Below are 19,878 nucleotides of genomic sequence, written 5' to 3' on the forward strand. Positions count from 1 at the left end.
GCCTCTTGAACAAAGATACATCTCTTGAGACCAGCGAGAAGCACATGCCAAATTAATCAAGACAGGTGAAGTAATCTGAAAGGACCATGGGTTACTGGTATGCCTGAGGGAATTACAATTAATAGTCATTCCATTTATGGACACATCATTTTGAAATAACCCTTCTGCCTCTAGTAAGGGATACTGATATTCTAAAGCACCACTATATGTAAAGCTCTGCTGAACTTGTACAGTTATGTTTAGACTTGTAAACATTATTAGAAAACCCTAAATATAAATTATTAAATGTTAATATTTAATATAACTACTATTAAAGCCATTGATTACATTTACTATGGTGCACCAATAGCTTACAGTATAGATTAATGGAAGCATGTAATCAGAAATTAAAATATAAAATTTAAAAGAACCCACAGTACAAAACATTTATTTAAAAAAGTACATTAAATGATCAATAATAACATCTTTTCCACTTACAAATCCAGTGCTAGCTTCACCTCTAACAGGTAGAGAACACAAAGCCTGTGTTCTTTACTATATAACATTTACATCTTACTATGTATTAGTATGTAATACTATGTTTTACTATGTAAACACATTAATTCAACCTGTTTATGTTTCATGACATTTTATTTCTCCAGTACCATGGATTTAGTTGGACCAAAAACAACAATACCCATTGCTAATAAATGTTTCCCATTCATTTCACATTAAATACAAATGTCAGTGAGAATGAAAATATAATTTAAATGTATTATACAAACATTCAAAATACTGAAGAATTATTTTCATAACAAAAAATACTTCCAGCATTTATACTGTAATACATAAAAAATCAAATGAATCAATAAAGAAAAGAATGACATACCCTGAAAGTGTATTTTAGATTTGTGTTGATATATTAAAAACAGAAAAGAAGCTGCTTTCTACCCAGTTACTATTTCTTGTACATTAGACCATGTAAGACTAATAATAAGGTCTTAGTCCATCCAGGTATTCCAAAGAAAGGCAGGACCAGGACATTTGACTTCTGCACCACTGAACTTGACACAGTCCAATTAGTGACAGACACTCCAAAAACATTTGGCAGATTATGGTTCATGGTGCTTCAGACCTTATCATGACCAAATCCTCTTCCACACTGACTTGCATGGCAAAGGTGGACAGCAAATAGAGGCAGCCTTAGTCACAATAGGTGGGAAGTCGTTAATTTTAGGTAGTTAATGAGAGGGGTTGCCTTGTTCCCCTGTCTGGAACTAGAAAGGCGTCAGACTCCTCTTACTTGGTAGTCAAAGTGCTGCGTATGACATATTAGGAAAAAGGTTCTGTCACCCTTCAAATCAAACAGTATCTTTCATGGGGATAGATGCATATTAAACAACATTATGTTGATATATCAACAATGTCTTCATGTTTTCATATCAACTACTTCATGAGTAGTGGAGTAGATACTCCTCAGACATAAATGATGTATTACAGACAAATATTGGTACCCATGTCTAAACCCAGTCAATTCACCTGGAGTGTTTTTTACTGCTCACTACAAAGATTTACTCTTAAAAATCCATGAAAACATAATTGGTAATATGTACGGTTTAAATAATTATAATGACAAAACTGAGTGAAGCCCCTTTTTAAATCACATGTATTTTCGAAATGTAGTATTCCGAAATATTTCTATACTGACTTTCAGGAAAAGCTAAACAAATTATGAATTTATTTTTAATGTAATGACAAGAAAAAACACAGACAACGAGTAGTTTATTTGTGAGATCTGTGGGATGAGCCAGGAGGGACAACGTGTGGCATCTAGGGCTCAGACACTAGTGAACAGTGAACACAGATGTGTTTGTCCAGGCTGTAGGAGAGCAATGGGACAGAAGCCCATGAGGCAGCAGCTCTAACCCTATGCAAAGAAGACTTCACAGGTATACAAACTGGATGGCTGTTAATAGCAGCCACACACACTACCAGCCTCTGATTTTCCCAACAGAGCCCCAGACGATTCGCCTCATTCATATTAAACATATTAAGCAACTTCATAATTTGACCTATTCACACATTAAATTATCAGTGCCTCGTCTATAAAAAAGTTTTACATTTTTTTGCAGTTTTATGTCATAACTTTAGGGTTAGGGAAGGATTAAGCCCTAGTCATGCATTTTGAAAGATATGTTTTAAAAGATTTGGTATTTTGCCAAATAATCTTTGGCTTATTCATTCAATTTTTATTAGTTATTGTTTCATTTTTTTCGCTCTGGATACTTTGATTTGTGTTAAAGATCGAAGAGCCATTGAATTTGTTTTAAAAGTTTGAAATTGACAGTATGTTAATCAATAAAGATGTTCTTTTCAAAAGTTGGAAAGTAAACAGGATGACGTATCAGCAATTATTTCTAAAACATTTGATAAACTAAGTTCCTTTCATTTACAGATATTATTCACACAATGACCATGGGACTAGAAATACTAACTCTGAACACTAACTCCTCACCCATCTTTTCCCCAATTAAGAAGAAACTGCAATTGAAAGAATCCTAATCACCTGAACTAGCCCATGTGTCCAATGTCTCCCATAGTGCATTAACAGAGTGCTCATGGCAGGTGTTGACTAACTCAATGTCAACTATTAAGTGAATTAAAAACAGGACTTTGTCTAAGTTGAACAAATGCAGTGAAGCTGGCAAGTATGGAGTACAGTATAACCACTGTAATGCACAGTGTGATTGCAAGAGGATAAAAAGTTTTTTCTGCATTGACACGTTGAGACACAGAATCTACGAAACCTGCACTATGGAGGAGAGCTGTATCACATAGCATTGTAATAGGCTAACAAGATGTCTAAAAAACGACTTTGGTTTGTATATCTTTTTACTTCATCCCTCACATGATAAATGAAAATTACCTTTTGTGATTTAATCGCATTATAATGGAAAATAAAGTAAATTATAAACATTAATGGTAGAATGAATTATGATTTCTCACTTATTTTATGCACCAGCAGCCGTCATTGTTACAGCGAAGCATAGAAATCTGTAGTATGTTTGAAGAGAACATTTCCAGTCCTCAAATCCTTTCAATTTATGCTTTAAAGGCTATAGTAGAGACAGAAGACAGCTGTACAATGCACATTAAGAATGCAATGGAATAAAATGTCAACCCCCAAACAACAGGGTTGGGTAGCTATGCTAACTCACCCTGAGTAAAATCTTGTATTTATAGACTGCAGTTGTCTACACAGTCCTGTGCCCTTTGGAAAATATCATAGACGCTAACCAGCGGAAACATAATAAGGGCTCCTATCAGGGATCCTGCCTGGATAAACACCCCACACCACAGCAGGGCAGCGTGTCCGGCCTCATGCAGCAGAGACCCGATGACCACCTTCAAGTAGGAGAACAGCGCAGTGAAGACAATCCACGAGATGACCTGGACAGGAAGAGATCATGAATCTCACGCCATGAAGCTGCGCTCTCATCCCTGTTCTGTCAATTAGGTTCAGAGAAACTCTTGACAATTTTGGATTCCAGTGGGAGGGGTTTTAGCAAGGTCTATTTAACACATACAAAATATTCCATTAGTTCAATATATATATATATCAATTTTATTATCATGATGGTAATATTTCTTTCTTTCAACCTCTACAAGAACCCATCTGTTCTTATTCGGTATGTAATGACTATTTTATTCATTTTCATTCACTCTTTTTACCTTGGCACAGTATTTTAAATAAACATTTCCAAATGAATACCTGATCCTGCATATTTGCCAACCGTGAAAGCATTATGGTGCAACACTGACAACTTCCCAGCATTTCTTTTCATTCAAGAATGTACATTATGTGCTTTTTTGGGGAAAAAACTGGATCTTTGAAAAGTTGTAAATGGCAGAAAAATTAATTATACAGAAATATACTGTCGACTGGCAACATACACAGGGGCTAGGGATTTTGAGTCACGTGTAAAGTCAAAATTCGCATTTATAGTCACATTTTACCCTATAACTCTTAGAAAAATCCCCCACTAAACCTTTTACAGAAATACAAGATATTAAATACCAGTATAAAAACAGTATATTTAAGTACATAAGACTACCGTATAGGCTCGCTAACTAGTGCGTGCTCGATGAAGTTTGTAGAAAACAAAGCTTTTTTCATTTTTTTTAATGTTCCAGAGCCAACCGCCTTAGTTGAGAGCGAGTCTAATGTAATACGATATTTAACAACTAGATAGTTTATGAAGGTATATTTTCTCCAGCTCTTGTCATTCTGTAGCGCAGACCTGGCACTGCAATGTCAGCTTCACCCTGAAGAAGGGAAGCGCCGCTCAGACACTCACCACTAAACTCACGCCTACTGGGTTTCCCAGGAGAGGAGGGCAAGGGCTGAGCGCCGCAAGAACCAAAAGGTACGTTGCAAACGCCCCCCCGGCCACTGACATGGCCCCCAGGCCAGCACTGGACCTGCAAGGCGGAGAAGATTCAAATTAGTACAAGTCACTGGCATAGGAATACAAAACTGAACAGAAAAGGTACGGTATTTTCATGCATCATCACAAATTATACACAATGTAAACACAACTTGGCGTACAACAATATCATAGATCTCCAGATCGGATCAAGCTTGACCATCACATGAGCAAACAGGGCGCGTTTTAAGTTAACCTTATATGTGCGTTTGGACAAAATTGAAAATTTTACATCACTAGTAAATTAAATCTAAGAGATCATTTTATAAAAGAATTAGTGAAATTATATTTAAGAAAAGTATTTTGAGAGCTATTCATACTTCTTCGATTTACTTTTGAAAACTGTAATATGAGCAACTCTTACTCTTCCCACTAAACTGAGTGAACATGTTAATTTGACGTTTTACATATTTTGTGTGATCATATTACAGTTTGAAATTTGCTTACCTTCATTTAGAGACCAAAACTGTACTAGAGCTTTTAATGATATTCATTATACAATTTTTATGTTGTAATTTCTTACTTTTATATTGGAACTCTGTTGGGCAGTGTTTTTCTAAGTGCTTATGAATAAAATATTAAACATTCAAAAGTATTACATGCTAATACGCTGCCTCATGTTTTCTAAACTTTGTTTTAAAATATTTTTTAAATTTTAAAAAATTATCATCGTGCCAGATGTAAGACTATAGAAACCCTACTGTTGATAAAGAACGTAGCATAGTAAGACCAGATATAAGTTTAATCATGAAACCATATTTCTCTGTATAAGGCAATTAACTAAAATTTCTACATTACAACAGTAACATAAGCACAGAAATCTCCCATTCTAGCTAAATGTTAAACTTTCTTACAATTCAAGATGGTAAAAATCTATATGTACAAAAGGCACCAACCTGCACAGGACAAACATCGCTATGAAGCAAGCCAAAGGGTTCGCAATGTTGCCAAGGACAACAGAAAGGTGAAAGGTCATTGTACCATATGGCAGACAGGCAAAGCTCTGCACTGATGGTAGAATCCCATTTGTCAAAGCATTGGAGATGCCCAGCAGTGCCAGCAGGTAGATATTGCGACGCGTCCAGAATGCACTGTGGGGGGAATCCTTCGAAACATCCACCTGGTCCTCTGCGACATGTGGAGTACCGTTCTGAAGTGGGTGTGTTTCTGATTCTTCTTTGGAAGATGGAGAACCCAGATCTTTTTCTTCTTGTGCGGGCTGAGTAGGAATCCTAAACGACAAGGCCAGGAATGACAGTCCGGATATTCCCAGCATTGTAAAGAGGAACCAGAAGAAATTCCGGGCAGGGAAATTCTCATCAAGGTAATGTGGAGACAGAGTGCCATTTCCTGAAGTCCCGTTCAGGCACTCCAGCTTTCCTACACCCTGTCCCAGTGCCACCACACAGGGGAAGAGAGCACTGAGGCCTTGGCCCACGAAAAAGGTGCGGATATACACAGAGGGGTAGCGGAACATGAAGGGTAGGAAGGTAACGTTAGAAGTACAACACACCAGCGCAAGAATGAAGGTGAGCAACAGGTAAGGCACAGAGTGGCTCTTTCCAGATACCAACACAATCTCATCCCAGAAGATGGCAAGGAAGGCTGAGGCCACTACAGCCAATGCCTGGATGCTATGGATGACCAATCGCTCATTTAGCCTTCCTGGTGCAAAATGGTGTGTTAGAGTTACCACAACTGGACCCACGTTTCCAAATGCAATCAATATAGAGAGATAGGCAGGAAGGTTCCAGCCTAGAACAGAAAAGAGTGGTAAATCATTCATTTGTTACATGCTATAGACATAAGCCTTATTGATAAATAAAAATATTCTGAAGAGAATAGGTGGAAATCCTCTGTTCCTATAGGAACCATTTCCCAGTTTCTGCCAATGGTATCCATAAATGAAAAGGAGACTGTAAACTTGCCATTTTTTCCAGAGCAATACATTGAGTTATATTCTAAAGCTCATAGTTATATTAAATGTTCAGGCTACATTATTTCAGATTGCACAATATTCAATTTTATTTACAACTGACTGACCTTCTGGCAGAACATTGACCACCACAGGCAATTCCACCCACAATGAATTGACAGAGATCCAGGATCCCATTCCGAACAGAGCCACCAGCACATGACTAACTGCAGGAATGTTCCACCACTCCGCCATTTAGTGTCCGTGAAGAAATCTGCTGTGAAGGAAGCAGAACATATCTATTATAAGCCGACTGTCTATTATAGAGGTAGTTGAGATAAAGGGTAATATCGGAGAGTAGATCTAGAAACTGGCTTATCCCCAGCAAACTTAATGTTTCTCATAATTTATCTGCACTTCTGGATAAATGTTAAAGTACTTACAAGTACATCATATAGCTTTAAATATTAGCCTAACTACAAACATTTGCATTACTTTTCATCCCAATGGATCCCAAACAGCTTACATACCAAGCTCCACCTGAGTGAGACACAGCCCCACCACACAACAGATTAGTTGGGGAAGAGAGATAGTTAAGAAGGAGCTATAGACTACATTGAATGAATAATCTACATATACAGTGCCTATAGAAGTCTACACAGCCATTTCAAAGAAGCAGTTTTTAGCCTAACAGCCTGAAATGAAGACACATCACATCAGAATGTATTTGACCTTTATTTACACATTGTTACAAACTCCAACTAAAAAACAAATGCTCATTCTTAAAAGTAATTACTAATGAAAATCTTGAAAAATGGGTAGATGCACACATCCCTGAGTTAGTACTTAGTGGAAGCATCTTTTGCTTGAAGTATTGCCGTAATTTTGGTACCAATGTAGCACACCTAGATTTGGGAATGTCTGCCTCTACTGGCTTACAGAACTGTTCCAGTTTGAGAGCTTAGGGTCATACTGAAAGATAAAATTCCTTCCCAATTTCAGATTTCTTCCAAAGAACGGACAAATTTCTTCAAAAAGCCACCTGTATTTCCATCTAGTTTCCCTCCAATTCTAACCAGTGCCCCAGCTCCCACTACTGAGAAACAAACCCAAAAAGAAAGCTACCTCCACCATGCTTTGCAGTAGGACAGTGTTCTCAGGGTTTTCACCAAACATAACCTCCCATCTCCAGTATTGTCTAGCATACCTCAGATGAGACTGAATGTGGGATTTTATGAGTAGTAGCTTTCTTCTTGCCACCCTCCCATACAGCATACACTGTATGGACACTGACCAGTCTTTAACATGAAGGCCCCCAAGATCTTCAAAGCTGCCTTGGATTCTTGGTGGTCTCTCTGATCAGTCTCTTCCTTATTTTGTCATCCTTTTGGAGGGATGATCTGATTTAGGCAAGATCTTGGTGGCGCCACACACATTCCACTTCTTAATGATGGTCTTAATGGATATTTAAATCTTTTTATATCCATTTCCTGCTCTGTGACTTTCAACAACTTTACCTTGGAGGTCTTTTGATAATTACTTACCATATTTGACTCTTTGCGATGCACAACCCAAACAGACATATAGAAACAGCTAATTTTATTCTAAAATCACTACAGTGGAGACTGAGCTTATAAGTAGCTTATGATGTGAAATTGTTATTAGCTTATGAATGCAGAGTTTTCAATATTATTAAAGGGTGTGTAAACTAATCCAATCCATTTTCCAAAGTTTTTATTTGTAATCGCTTTTCAAATTGAGTATTGTTTTTTCTCTGGACAATGGTGTGTTACAATGTGTAAAGTTTTACTTGGGAAGGGGTGTGAAAGTGTTCTATATGTACTGTATATGCTAGTAGTGTTATAAGTTTGGTCATTTTTATTTGAAAAAACACATGGGTTTAACATATCAAATCCTGGCCTTTCTCAGATTAATCTCCAAAACAGATATGAATGTTGCACAGTATTTAGATAAGTAATGTGATCAGCATGGTGGTTAACACTGCTGCTTCTTGGTATTTAATCTGACTTGGGGCACCTTATAGTTAAGAGTTTTAATGTTCTCTCTGTGGCTACATGAGTAGCAAAGAGGCATCTGGTTTCCCCCCAAAGAACAAATAGACTGCATTGGTTAGCTGGCATCTCTAGTTTCTTGTAAAATGGATGTGCACGCCCTTGTTGGATTGGTGTCCCACTCAGGGTATGTCCTGCCTTGCACCCACTGGCTGCCCAGTTACTTACTGAAACGCAGGTATGAAAATGAATGAAAGATGAAGTTATAATGCCCTATCATCCATATTTGAAATTATTTTAGATTTGTAACTCTGTATGTTGCACATTCTCCTCTTATATGCAATCCATATTTTGGCACATAAATAAAACACATGCTATTTCAGAGAATGATATGCTTTCAGATATTGCTGCACAAGCTTGTGATCTGATGTGTACTGCTTCTTGTTGCTGTTTCTTACCATAACGACACTGTCAAATTAATTATTAGTAATAGGTATATTCAATGCTGAAAAAAGCTTTTCAGCCGTGGGGCCTTTTTCAGAAGCATGGAATAAACCTATTACTTGTTCCTTTGCAGCCTACGCATGCTGACGCAGCTACCCAACTAAATTAGTTATTAGTTTATATTAACCAGATTCACTGCTTTTTTGAAGTGCCATGGTACATGAAGTGTTGCAGAGAAATATGAATTAAGAATTATGTACTTTGAATAAGTGAACCCCAGGTTTACTTCGCAAAATTAGTGGGCTAGAGAGAATCAGGTGGTCAAAAGGGTAACAACTAAACAAGAACTACATTTAGACAGCTGCCTCATATATAAAAATACACTTTGAGAGTGGGGGCTTCACCACAGAGGTTAGTGGAAACACATTATGCCATGATGAAAATCGATTTCAGAGAAAGAGAAGTTACAGTATATCAGACAGTACCTTAGATAAAAATCTACACAGACAAATGCATAAAATTGCTGAAATTATGTACATTTTAAGAAAAACATTTTGGAATAGAAATGCGAATCAACTTTGTCATGCCTAGCAAAGCAAGCCTGAAAATCTAGAAGGCTTATTGGGATTCAGAATTCAAATTAATTTTCTTAATTTGTTAACAATTAATATATATTAATATGATGTCCTTTTAGTTAATACCCATTTGTACATGTACATAGCCAGGGAATACAGTTAGATATTGAACATTTAAAATTTCATACTTCACTGTTCTAAATCGATGCTTTTGATGCTAAATGAAACTATTAATGAAGACATCTCAAAAGTAAAGTTTACTATCAATAAGATAGGTTTTATAAAAAAAGATAAATCAACAAAATTAAGGTTTTAAACTCCCAAACTTAATGCCAGTCTCAAACACAAGTAGCATGCTCATTTAGAAGATTTAAATGTCTTTCAATGTCCATTCTTTGGATATAGTTATAGTTACTCACATAATCGCCATGGACTGAACTGCTGTCGTTTCTTTTCAGAACCCACTATAATAGGGCTTTTCAGCACAAGATTACAGAGTAAAAATGGACAAATTAAGTGGCCTGGAGATGCAATGCCGAGCCTTTGACATGCTGTTCTATTCATTGGCACACCTAGTGATGAGGGGCAGCCAGATGGATTTGTAATTAAAGTGCTACCCCCAGGTAACTGAGCAGTGCTGATAGTTAGACAGATAAGACTTTATTGATCCCAAAGGGAAATGACAGTAGCCATTAATGTCTTACCATTCCACGATGAATGGGTATCCATGCGTATTTGTTAGTGCTGTTGAGCTGCATTTCTCAGGCATTCAGAAATCAGAAAACTGATGAAAACCATATAAAACTATGAATGAGATCTTAGGACACATGGAAGGAGGGTTACTTGGGCAGGGTATGTAGCTGACCCTTACTCTCCCAAGAGGGAGATATGTGTACAATCATTTGTAATCTGCACTCAAACTTAATGTCAATTTAACATCTGAACTCGGGGGAACACACACAAAAGGCTGGAATTGCAAAATCTGATTGCATTCAATTTATACATTTCCTAAAAAGATGCACAACCTCTCTCATGTGCCCAGAACATGCAGTGGGACTGGCAGAAAAACATGGATTTTTGTATGAAGTTTAAGAAAAGATCTCACTATTTTGACAGCCTTCACGTTTGTCATTCTGAAGTCGAATTCAATGCTCTGTTTATTTTATTAACATTACTCTGGCTACAGGACAGAATTCAGGGCTGTATGTGAACTCCACAAGATGTAATGCAAAGAATTATGCCTCTGATTTGTAGATTATATTTATGAACTGTCCTTCCAGGTAGTTTGACACCACAGCACTCTCTCACTAGAAAATAGTCAGTCAAAATATCCTTTGACTGACACTTTGTAAAATAAAATATGGTCAGGCTCAGTGACACAGCACATGTAATAATTAGTTTTGTGCTTTATTGGATCATGCAATGTGAATATTTCTTTTAATGCAGTCAAGTACTACAAGCAAGGTGTATAAATCACCTCTGTCTTTTAGCAATGTAACACTCAAACAACTATACATAGTTATGTATGAAGCATTAAGATTTTACCATGTTGTAAAGTACACTGATATGGTGTTCCACTATATATAAAGATCAAATCATCTTATTTGCTCATACAGTGAGCATATAGACACAATGACTATTTTGCATTGTGGATTACCGTTTTAAAAATGAACTGTGAATATTGTTCCAAAACTTACCGTTAGCTCCTGTATAACATTTAACACCTCTAATCGTTGGCATATTTAGCACTTGCTTTATAAAATCGGACTACGGGCACTCAAACTAAATTTTGTGAGTTATTTTGAAGAGATCATGTACCACTGCTGGGCCTATGCCATGCGAGAGGACATTTAACTCTAACCAAATAAACCTTTGCAGTTTTTTTTAAGTGATGAATTTAAGTATGATTCTTTTTGTCACAACTCTATGAACACATTCTCTCCTGATTGCCCGACACGCATACTGTACTCATACTATCCCAATTTAGAAACTGTATATACTAGGATTACCAATAAATTTAATTTACATTATAAGAGAAAATAAAAAATTGTGTACTCATTTCCTGGTGATCTGAATACACGATTAAGATGTCTTTGTTAAAAAGCGAAGAAAGTGATGCTTGGTAGCATGTTATTGTAAACAAGAGGCAATTCCTCTCTTATGCCATGACAACAGTAATGCTTACAAGGAAGAAGATGTTTCTTAAAGATAAACGCATATAATATATATATATATGGGTTTATATAATATATAATAGAAGACTATTTCAAGATTGGAGTAAAAATAAATGCTTTACAGAGTTTGGACATTACAATACACTTGTACGTGCTGCTTAAGACTTACCACAATAGTAGTTAACACCTTTTCTGTTATACACGGTATTAATACCAGTACTACACAGAAAAGTGTAATGACTATAGAATTTGTCAGTCACTTTAAACATTTCTAGTATGTTACATTAAGTTTGAAAACTACCAAAGTAAAAAAAATCTCAACTTATGAGGATTTTCAGCTTAATCAACACGATAAATAACATTTTGAAAATCAAGTATTCCAATTTTTTAAACATAAAATGGAAAGTAAGCGGTTCATGTAAACACCTTACTGCAAATTTAAAAGGAGGTCTGACATTTGTGAAGTGCTCATCCTCTGATGAGCAAAAGTTCTTCAACAGTAACGGTCTAATTTAAAGCCCTTGAAGATAAAAGTCACAATTTCTTTGCATATTTCATGTGAAATGCATGTCTTCCAAATTATATCCACAATGTGTACATACTGTATACATAAGTACATCTCCTCATAAGGATAGAAATGTTGTATTTGGACACCAAGTTTGTATTTGAAAGAACACTGGTCGAGGTGTTTATTTATAAAAAAATGCACATTTATTCAAACTTAAGGGTCATATTGTCATAGTCACTGCAAGGTAAAAAGAAATGGCCCACAATCTGCAAAGTCCTCTTTAGCATTCTTTATTTATCCACATTTTGTACTTGAACTAATTTGGAAAGACACGTATCAATAAAGAATGTACCTGTCATGATGCTAGATTTGTTTGTCCAAGAACTATTCTGATGTATAACAATATCTGCATCTTAAAAAGTGCAATTTTGCATGTAACAACTGAGAATGGGGATATTTATGTGAACAAAATAGTGTTTTAAATTTTAAGAAAACCTTTCATATGCGTGACAATGTTCACTTTGGAAGTAGAAGTATGCTATGCCGCATATACAGAACACACTTTGTTATAAAAGGAATGCTCTTCAGAAGGCAGCCTAAATAAAAAAAGCTGTAAAAGTTCCTTTCCACAGTTGTCTTTAAGGTCTTTTTCTTACAACAGTACAACAGCTAATTAGTGTACACCTCCAATTTCACGGTTATTAAAAACTTAATTCTAAACTAAAACTGCGCCTCACTCCAAGTACACAAAGCAGCCCATTTTTTCTCTGTAATCCTCATACGATTGTACCAAAGAGTGGTGAATGTCTGAGGCTCTGCTATCTCCAGGGCTTGCTGCTGAACTCTCAATGGCCAAAGAATCGCTAACCACACACTGTTTGCTTTGACTTCCACTTGCTTCCACGGTGACAAGTTTTCTCTCGATTGATGCGGACGTCCCCTGGGGCTCATCGGCTAACACCATTTTCAATTTTTCGACCATGTCTTTCAGGGAGAAGCCAATGTGATTCAAGTTTCTATCTTTGGAACCAAGAATCACTTTCTGATAACTGATCTGTAACCGGATTGCCTCGCGCTTCTGTGCGTGGTTTGCGCCCACTAGTTTGGACAAAAGACAGTCAACATCTTGCTTGGTCCTGCAAGGTCCTCCACTTTTTACCACTGCTGCTAAAATTGAGTTCTTGTTGGAGATATGCTGCAGACGTTTCATCTTCTTCTTCTTTGACTCTATGTCTTTTTCAGGCATTTGGAAATGTGTCACCTGGCTGCTCTCCTCACTTGATCTTTGTGATGTATAAAAACTCCTCTGAACATCAGAACTTTGGAGCATTTGATTTGTACAGCCATGCCCAAAGGGGTATTCACCCATCAGCTGCCTCAGCTGACAAGGTCTCAGTTTTGCACAAACACCAAGAGTAGGATCTTGGCTGTATTCTCCTCCGGGCAGAAAGTCCTTGAAATTTCTCTCAATCACAGTAACAAATGTCTTCATAATTGTCTCCAGGCTCTTCTTGATGAGAGGAAGGTATTTATTTTTAACAGTACAGCATGAAAACACTCCATGAAAACACTTTTCTTGTAAAGGAAACTGCTGGAACAGGTTAGTGTTGGAGTATTCTGGCACAAGCATAGGTGAAGCATCCACTGACCACTGGTCCAGCTTTTGATGAAGACACTGAACATATCTGTGGAAATAAAAATACTCAGCAGTACTCTTCAGAAGTTGCCAGTACGGACCTATGATTTTGCAATAGACAAGTGCAAGGACACAAACAAGAGTATGAATGATGTGGTCACAAGCATCATCTTTGACACTTTCTTGAATCACATTCGGTTTCTGTAAAGCTCTTGATAAATGTTCAGAAAAGAAAGTGGTAATATCACTGTGATGATGAATCAGTCCAGCAGCACCTTCAAAGTAATTAATAAACCGATTTGATCGGCCATTTGTCAGCTTTGATGTCTTACCACTAATTTGACAGAAATCTAGCCACTGTTCTCTGCATCCATGCTTTGCTTCACTGTGATGACTCAAAACATCACAAGCCATGTGGATATAGCGTGAAGATGAACTCTCTGTAAAGTTCACAAAGTTTGCAAACTTTGGATTTTTATCACGACCCAGCTTCCCCCCAGCAACACTGGTGATTTCTCTCTCAAAACACATTATCTGCTTTTCGGTTGCGTCACTTAGATCATGCAGAAAATAAGTATTGCACCTTAAAAAATGCAAGAGTGAAGGAACTGCAAAATATTCTTGCCGACACAGATTAATTCTCTCACCGAACGCTTTCATAACGCTGTCTTCCTCCGACATCAGAGCAAAATGCTCTTTCAATAGCTCTCCAAAAGCTTGATTGCACTGCTCTGTTTTGGTTCCATAAACTTCCAACAACTTCTGAAAAGCAAGCACTGAAACATCCAGCAGAGTCAAAACCTCCACCTCTACAGCATTAAGACTCCCTTCCAAGTCCATGGTCAGTGGTTTCCTTTCCATTAAATGGCAGTATTTACCAGTGGAAGACTGATCCTGGAATCCTTCCTGGTTAGTTTGCTCGTATGTTAAGCACTGACTGAGGACAGCAGTATTCTCAGTTATTGCATGAAGTGTCCATGTAGGATTCTCTTCCTTCTTTGGGAATACCCTTTCTGTTTCTCCTCTATTTTGTAAGAAATATTCCCCGTCTGCCTCTTGCAGGCCTTGAATGCTGTCCTGATTTCTCAAGCCTTCAGTTTCTTTTTTGATCTGTATTTTAGGCAGCAGTTTCTTGTAACTTGACCTCATGATTTGTTCTTCTGCTCCGTGTAGATTTGGGAACAGTTCAAACTCCATTTTAAAAAACTTATTTCCCCTATATCTACGTTTTTGCTGAATTTGGCCTTCAATCTTAAGTTTTTCCAGTTTATTTTCAAGGAATCTGCTAGCTTTCACTACATTCCCATCACCGCAGAACTGTGGGCAGAAATTCCTTAACCAACACACCAGAACTGATGGGTCAATCTTTTGCTGAGCGATAAAATTCTGAAGCTCCAACACGAGACCATTTGTGAGTCTAACAAATTTGACTCGATCAGAGAAGTCAGACAGTTCCAGCAAATCTGTTCTTCGAATTCCAAGTCTGTCACATATTGGGCCAACAAATTCAAAATCGACATTCTCTTCAAGGAAGGCTCTTTTCTGTTTCCCACTCAATCGCAACACTGTTGCGATGGCACTCTCGATGAGATTCTGAAAGTCTATCGATTTATATCTTGGGAATAATCTTTCAAGCCACTTCACCACGTTGCTCCATGATGCTTGGTTTTCCTCCCTTATAAGTCCTACTTGAACTAAAAATCTGTTGTTACATGGAATCCTACTAATATCTGGCCTCTTTCCAGACTGCGATCCAATAAAATTCTCCACAAGTTTAAAAAAGGTTTCATCTCCTAAAGGGAAGAAACAAAAAAAATAAGTGAAGAAAAACTTTGATTTAAAAGCACTAATGGTGCTCATTTCAAATGCCACAAAAATATAGTACATTTCTTAAAACCAGTATTAATATTAGAAATATAATACTAATTTACAGATGTTTAACTCAGTGTGCCAAGTTTCACAAACTTCAGGCTGCTGCTTTTCCAGATATTTGCAAATCAATAATCTCCATGTTGCCACGACTGTTACCAGAAATCTCATGATATAGGGATATTAAAACAGTTTCTCTGTATTGAACATTAGAATGTCTTATACCACCACAAAGGTAATTTCAAAAACTGCTTTGGCTACTTTTCTTTTAGATTCTTAAGAATCAGACAGAATTCAGGACTACCTGTTCAAAACTGCTATATCCTACTTAAATCTAATACAAGAAAAAAAACATGTATTTAATGTACAGTATTTAATCGATGTTCTACACACTATATGAAACTGTCACTTTAATAGGGTACTTAATGTTTTCCTACGGGATCAATAAATCCTATTTGCATTGCCAAACTCAATGTAATGAACAATGCACATTATGTTTGATCATTGTTGTTTTGTGGCTGTCAGATATGTGTTCACCAGTTACTTAACTAAATGTGAATTCACTCCTTTAATACAAACCAAGACATTTGTTTAACCACCTGAATGTCTTAAAACAACACAAAAGCATACAAGATGCAAGGCCTTCAAAACATCACATAAAACTGTGCCCTTTAAACAACAGAAATAAAGATAAGTAAAGATAAAGTTAGATTAGAACAGAAAAGCAACCATCTGAACTCAGATTAGTCAACTTGCACCCAGAGACTCAAGGACACAAGTAGAAACTGACCTTAGAAGTAGAAGTGGCCTTGTGTAACCCAAACTTCAATATCTATGCCCAAGTATGCAATAAACCTCTGCTCTAAATGAGCTGATGTACAGAAGAGAAAGCTAGATGACTCTGAACAATGCTGAAACGTATATGGTTCAAATGGCTAGCGACTGCTTCTTCATTCAGTTTGTAAAAACTGAAATTAAGAAAAATAGTCTCATTGACCTAATCCTTCAAACAACCAGTATAAAATTGATGCAGGGATTTTCTCTGGGAAATTGTGAGCATAACATGGTATTTTTAATGACTATTTTAAATCTACAAAAAAAGAGTCTAAAACTAGAATTAATAATTTTAGAAAAGTGGACTGTGAAGGAATGAGGAAGAGTGTGCATGCAGTGAACTGGAATGAGACATACAGAGACAACAGAAGAAAGATGGCCGTACTTCAAAAATAAACATTAGAGGCTCCCAAAAAAAAAACAACATGTCACATGGGCTTCTGGACTTAATAGAGCTATCCAGGGAAAGAAAAGCAAAGGAATAAAGTGTCTTCCACACTGTAAAAAGGGTTCAAAATTCAGTGGGCCTGGAAAAGCCCCATTGATGTGATTTGCTAAGTACTAGAGCAACAGGCGGCTGTCACTGCTGTCAGTTTTGAAAATCAGATCTCAAGTCAGCCCCTTTTACGAGATCTTGAACTTTCTTTTTGAACACCTATGAAGCTATTGTTTTTCAGATTGAATTAGGCACCACAGGCTTTAAATGAAAAAAAAGAGCAGTCAATTTGTACTTACTCAAATCGTCAGCGATGTCGAACACATTCCGGGATGCATCTGTTGTGAAACTGGAGGCTTGTTCACAATCCATCATTTTCTGCACACTTCATAGGACGTGTAGCGAGGAGGAGATATTTTAACTCCTTGGAAATAAACACCAGCTTCCAAACAAAGGTTAATAATTGTATTAGCAATAATTGCAAGGAAATTGGAATGGGGTATGTTTCTGCTAATTATCAGCGATCTTTATATCAGGATATATTTCAATTTGGTAAAGTGAAACCTCCATAAAAATGCTCCTATGAATCTGGAATCATGAACTACAACAACACAAGGAAGAAATATGAATGAAATGAAAATTAAATATGACAAATATGGGAAAAAAGCATTCCCAAAATAATCAACAGTCCAGTGAACAGTCTCCTGAAAGTTGCTTATTCCATTAGAAAAGCACATGCCTAATTTAATGACTGGTTGAGCACTGAATTCCGTGTAATTATTTTGGCACCTGCCCATCTCTTTTTAAATATACAGTTAAACTCACAAGTGATCTAAAAGAAACACCTCTTAAATTTTATCTTAAATATATTAAAAACTCCACTGTCAAACGTTTCTTGAAATTCCCACTCAGAGCAAATTACTTTATGAGTAATGGATTGCCAAATTCTCATTTGCAAAACCCAATAAGATCATTTTATAAACCTGTTTTTACTGACTGCGGTTTCTTCCAATACTATTCTGTGTTTATTATGTACATGTAGTTTAGATCTATGCCTTGAGAATACTCTGGATTGAAAGGCAACTATATCAGAATTAAAAAATGATAATTGATCAATGAAAAACGTACAAAAGATATGTTGCTGACAAGCCCTTTAAAAGGATTATTTTTAAAAAGGTATTTTAGGTGGGGAACGTTTGTAAAACGTAAACATTTCAAATTATTTTTCCATCTGACCTGATATTTAACTACAGTTTAGGATGTTTATAATAAACGGATGAACAATAGTACTGGAAATGGAGTGTGTGAGGACTACACTAAAGCTTGAAAAACTATACGAGAGCGTAACAAATAAGCGATAATATACTGGGTACAAAACCATATCGAAAAAAACGTATTTTTGTTAATACCTGTACTACTTATTTTGCCAATGTATCGGTTCAAAAGTCGTCATAGATTGCATTTTTACAGGATCTGTTATAGTGTTTGTAGAAAAACATCGGGGGTGGGTCGTGACCAATTTCTCTTTCACAAGATTTAAAGTATTTTATTCATATGCTAATGAACCCCCGTAAATTGACTATAAGGCTATACCTACGTTTTACCTTTTCACTTTGCGTCCTCAAAGTAAAATTGGAAACATGCGAAACTATTTCTTAGGAGGTTGGTTTTAACAGAAGGGTGCCCTTACTAAAAAACTACTGGGCTCTCAGATGTGTATGCATACAAACGGACCACTCACGAAGTAGCGTCATGCACACTAAAACTGTACAAATGGTTTTATGCACTCCAAAACTTAATTCGAACATCACCGAATGTTACAATTTAGTTCAGATCTCGTTACAAGAATTACCATTTAGCTAACGGACTTGGAAAGACCACTACATCAAGCATCTCACCTTGCCATGAAAGAAAAGGCGGTGTTTCACCCACTGCCCCACGCTTTCCAAATCCACAGCACAGTAACAATAACAATAGCAAAAGCGCTACTAAGACTTATTTTTCAAAGAGCCCTAGTGCAAGAAAAGCTCTTTGCTTTTTTACGTTGAAATGCAATATAACAATCACTTTATAAACTCGATTTAGATCTGATAAAAATAAACTTCACAAAAGAAATCTCAGCAGTTTAGGCTAAGTGCACTTATAAAAGGAACCTTTTGATTTCATCATGATGGATTCGGCGTTACATCAGAACACGTATAGCGTTTCTGAAAAAAGAGTGAGCATGCAATCTGGTTTTTAATTATCATTTGCTTACCGCGTTGTGTCCTCTAAAATCTTCAGTTCACCCCGCAAGACCACTCTCGTTCCCGTCGAAACCTACTTCCTTCCACACTGGGAGCTCGCTCTACTACAGAGACCGCACCGTAGAAATCCCATCATGCCTTCCTAGATAGGTCATAGGTCTCCTGCAGGCGTGATGAAGTGCCGCCATCTTCGTGCGGTGACATCACTTTTTTCATTGAAAAAGCTGTTCTGTACAAGAGTGATGTTTAAAATCAATAATAATAATAATAATAATAATAATAATAATAATACAGCCGCATAATTAACATTACCATAATTAATATTGTATCACATTTTGTATTTGTGTAAATGTTTAGAGTGTCAATTACTTTGGATAAAGGTCAAGTGTAATATGTTATATGTAAATACAATTCAAGTAGTGTGCAATACTGTATTAATACGTTATTAGGCACTGCTACAAATATCATCATTATCACCTTATGTCAGAAATCCAACTAGGACGCTACAAATTCAGTTAACTGGTAGAAATAAAATGCAACATATTTGGCAAAAGAACTGCATAGTTACATCGATTATAAAATTATATATATATAGTAAAATAAAAACATGATTCAGATACAAACACGTTACACAGGTGGTCCGTGGTCTTGTAATTGTGAAGATGTCCTAGCAATAACAACACCAACACCACACAAAAGAAGAAAGGGAACTCTAGGAATGATGGACTATCTATGGTCCTCAATGCTTCCTGTGTCCTGGGCC

General features: G+C 36.6%; 1 protein-coding gene across 8 annotated transcripts; it reads right to left on the minus strand.

Moving 5' to 3' along the window:
* Positions 1–411: 411 nt before the first annotated feature.
* slc52a2 (solute carrier family 52 member 2) lies at positions 412–19,822 on the minus strand. 8 transcript variants are annotated; one of them, XM_015357628.2, is made up of 5 exons: positions 19,127–19,691; positions 6,510–6,655; positions 5,363–6,221; positions 4,338–4,461; positions 412–3,429 (listed from the first exon to the last, which is right to left on the minus strand). In XM_015357628.2, the coding sequence occupies exons 2-5, from the start codon at positions 6,634–6,636 to the stop codon at positions 3,217–3,219; spliced, it is 1,323 nt and encodes a 440-aa protein (XP_015213114.1). In that variant the 5' UTR covers positions 6,637–6,655; positions 19,127–19,691; the 3' UTR covers positions 412–3,216. The 8 variants fall into 8 exon arrangements, with proteins under 8 accessions (XP_015213114.1, XP_015213115.1, XP_015213116.1 ...); XM_015357629.2 differs by having other exon boundaries at positions 6,510–6,658; XM_015357630.2 differs by lacking the exon at positions 19,127–19,691 and adding an exon at positions 17,169–17,259 and having other exon boundaries at positions 6,510–6,658.
* Positions 19,823–19,878: the final 56 nt, after the last annotated feature.

The sequence above is a fragment of the Lepisosteus oculatus genome, chromosome 10 (genome assembly GCF_040954835.1).
Source record: "Lepisosteus oculatus isolate fLepOcu1 chromosome 10, fLepOcu1.hap2, whole genome shotgun sequence".
NCBI classification, from domain to species: Eukaryota; Metazoa; Chordata; class Actinopteri; order Semionotiformes; family Lepisosteidae; genus Lepisosteus; species Lepisosteus oculatus.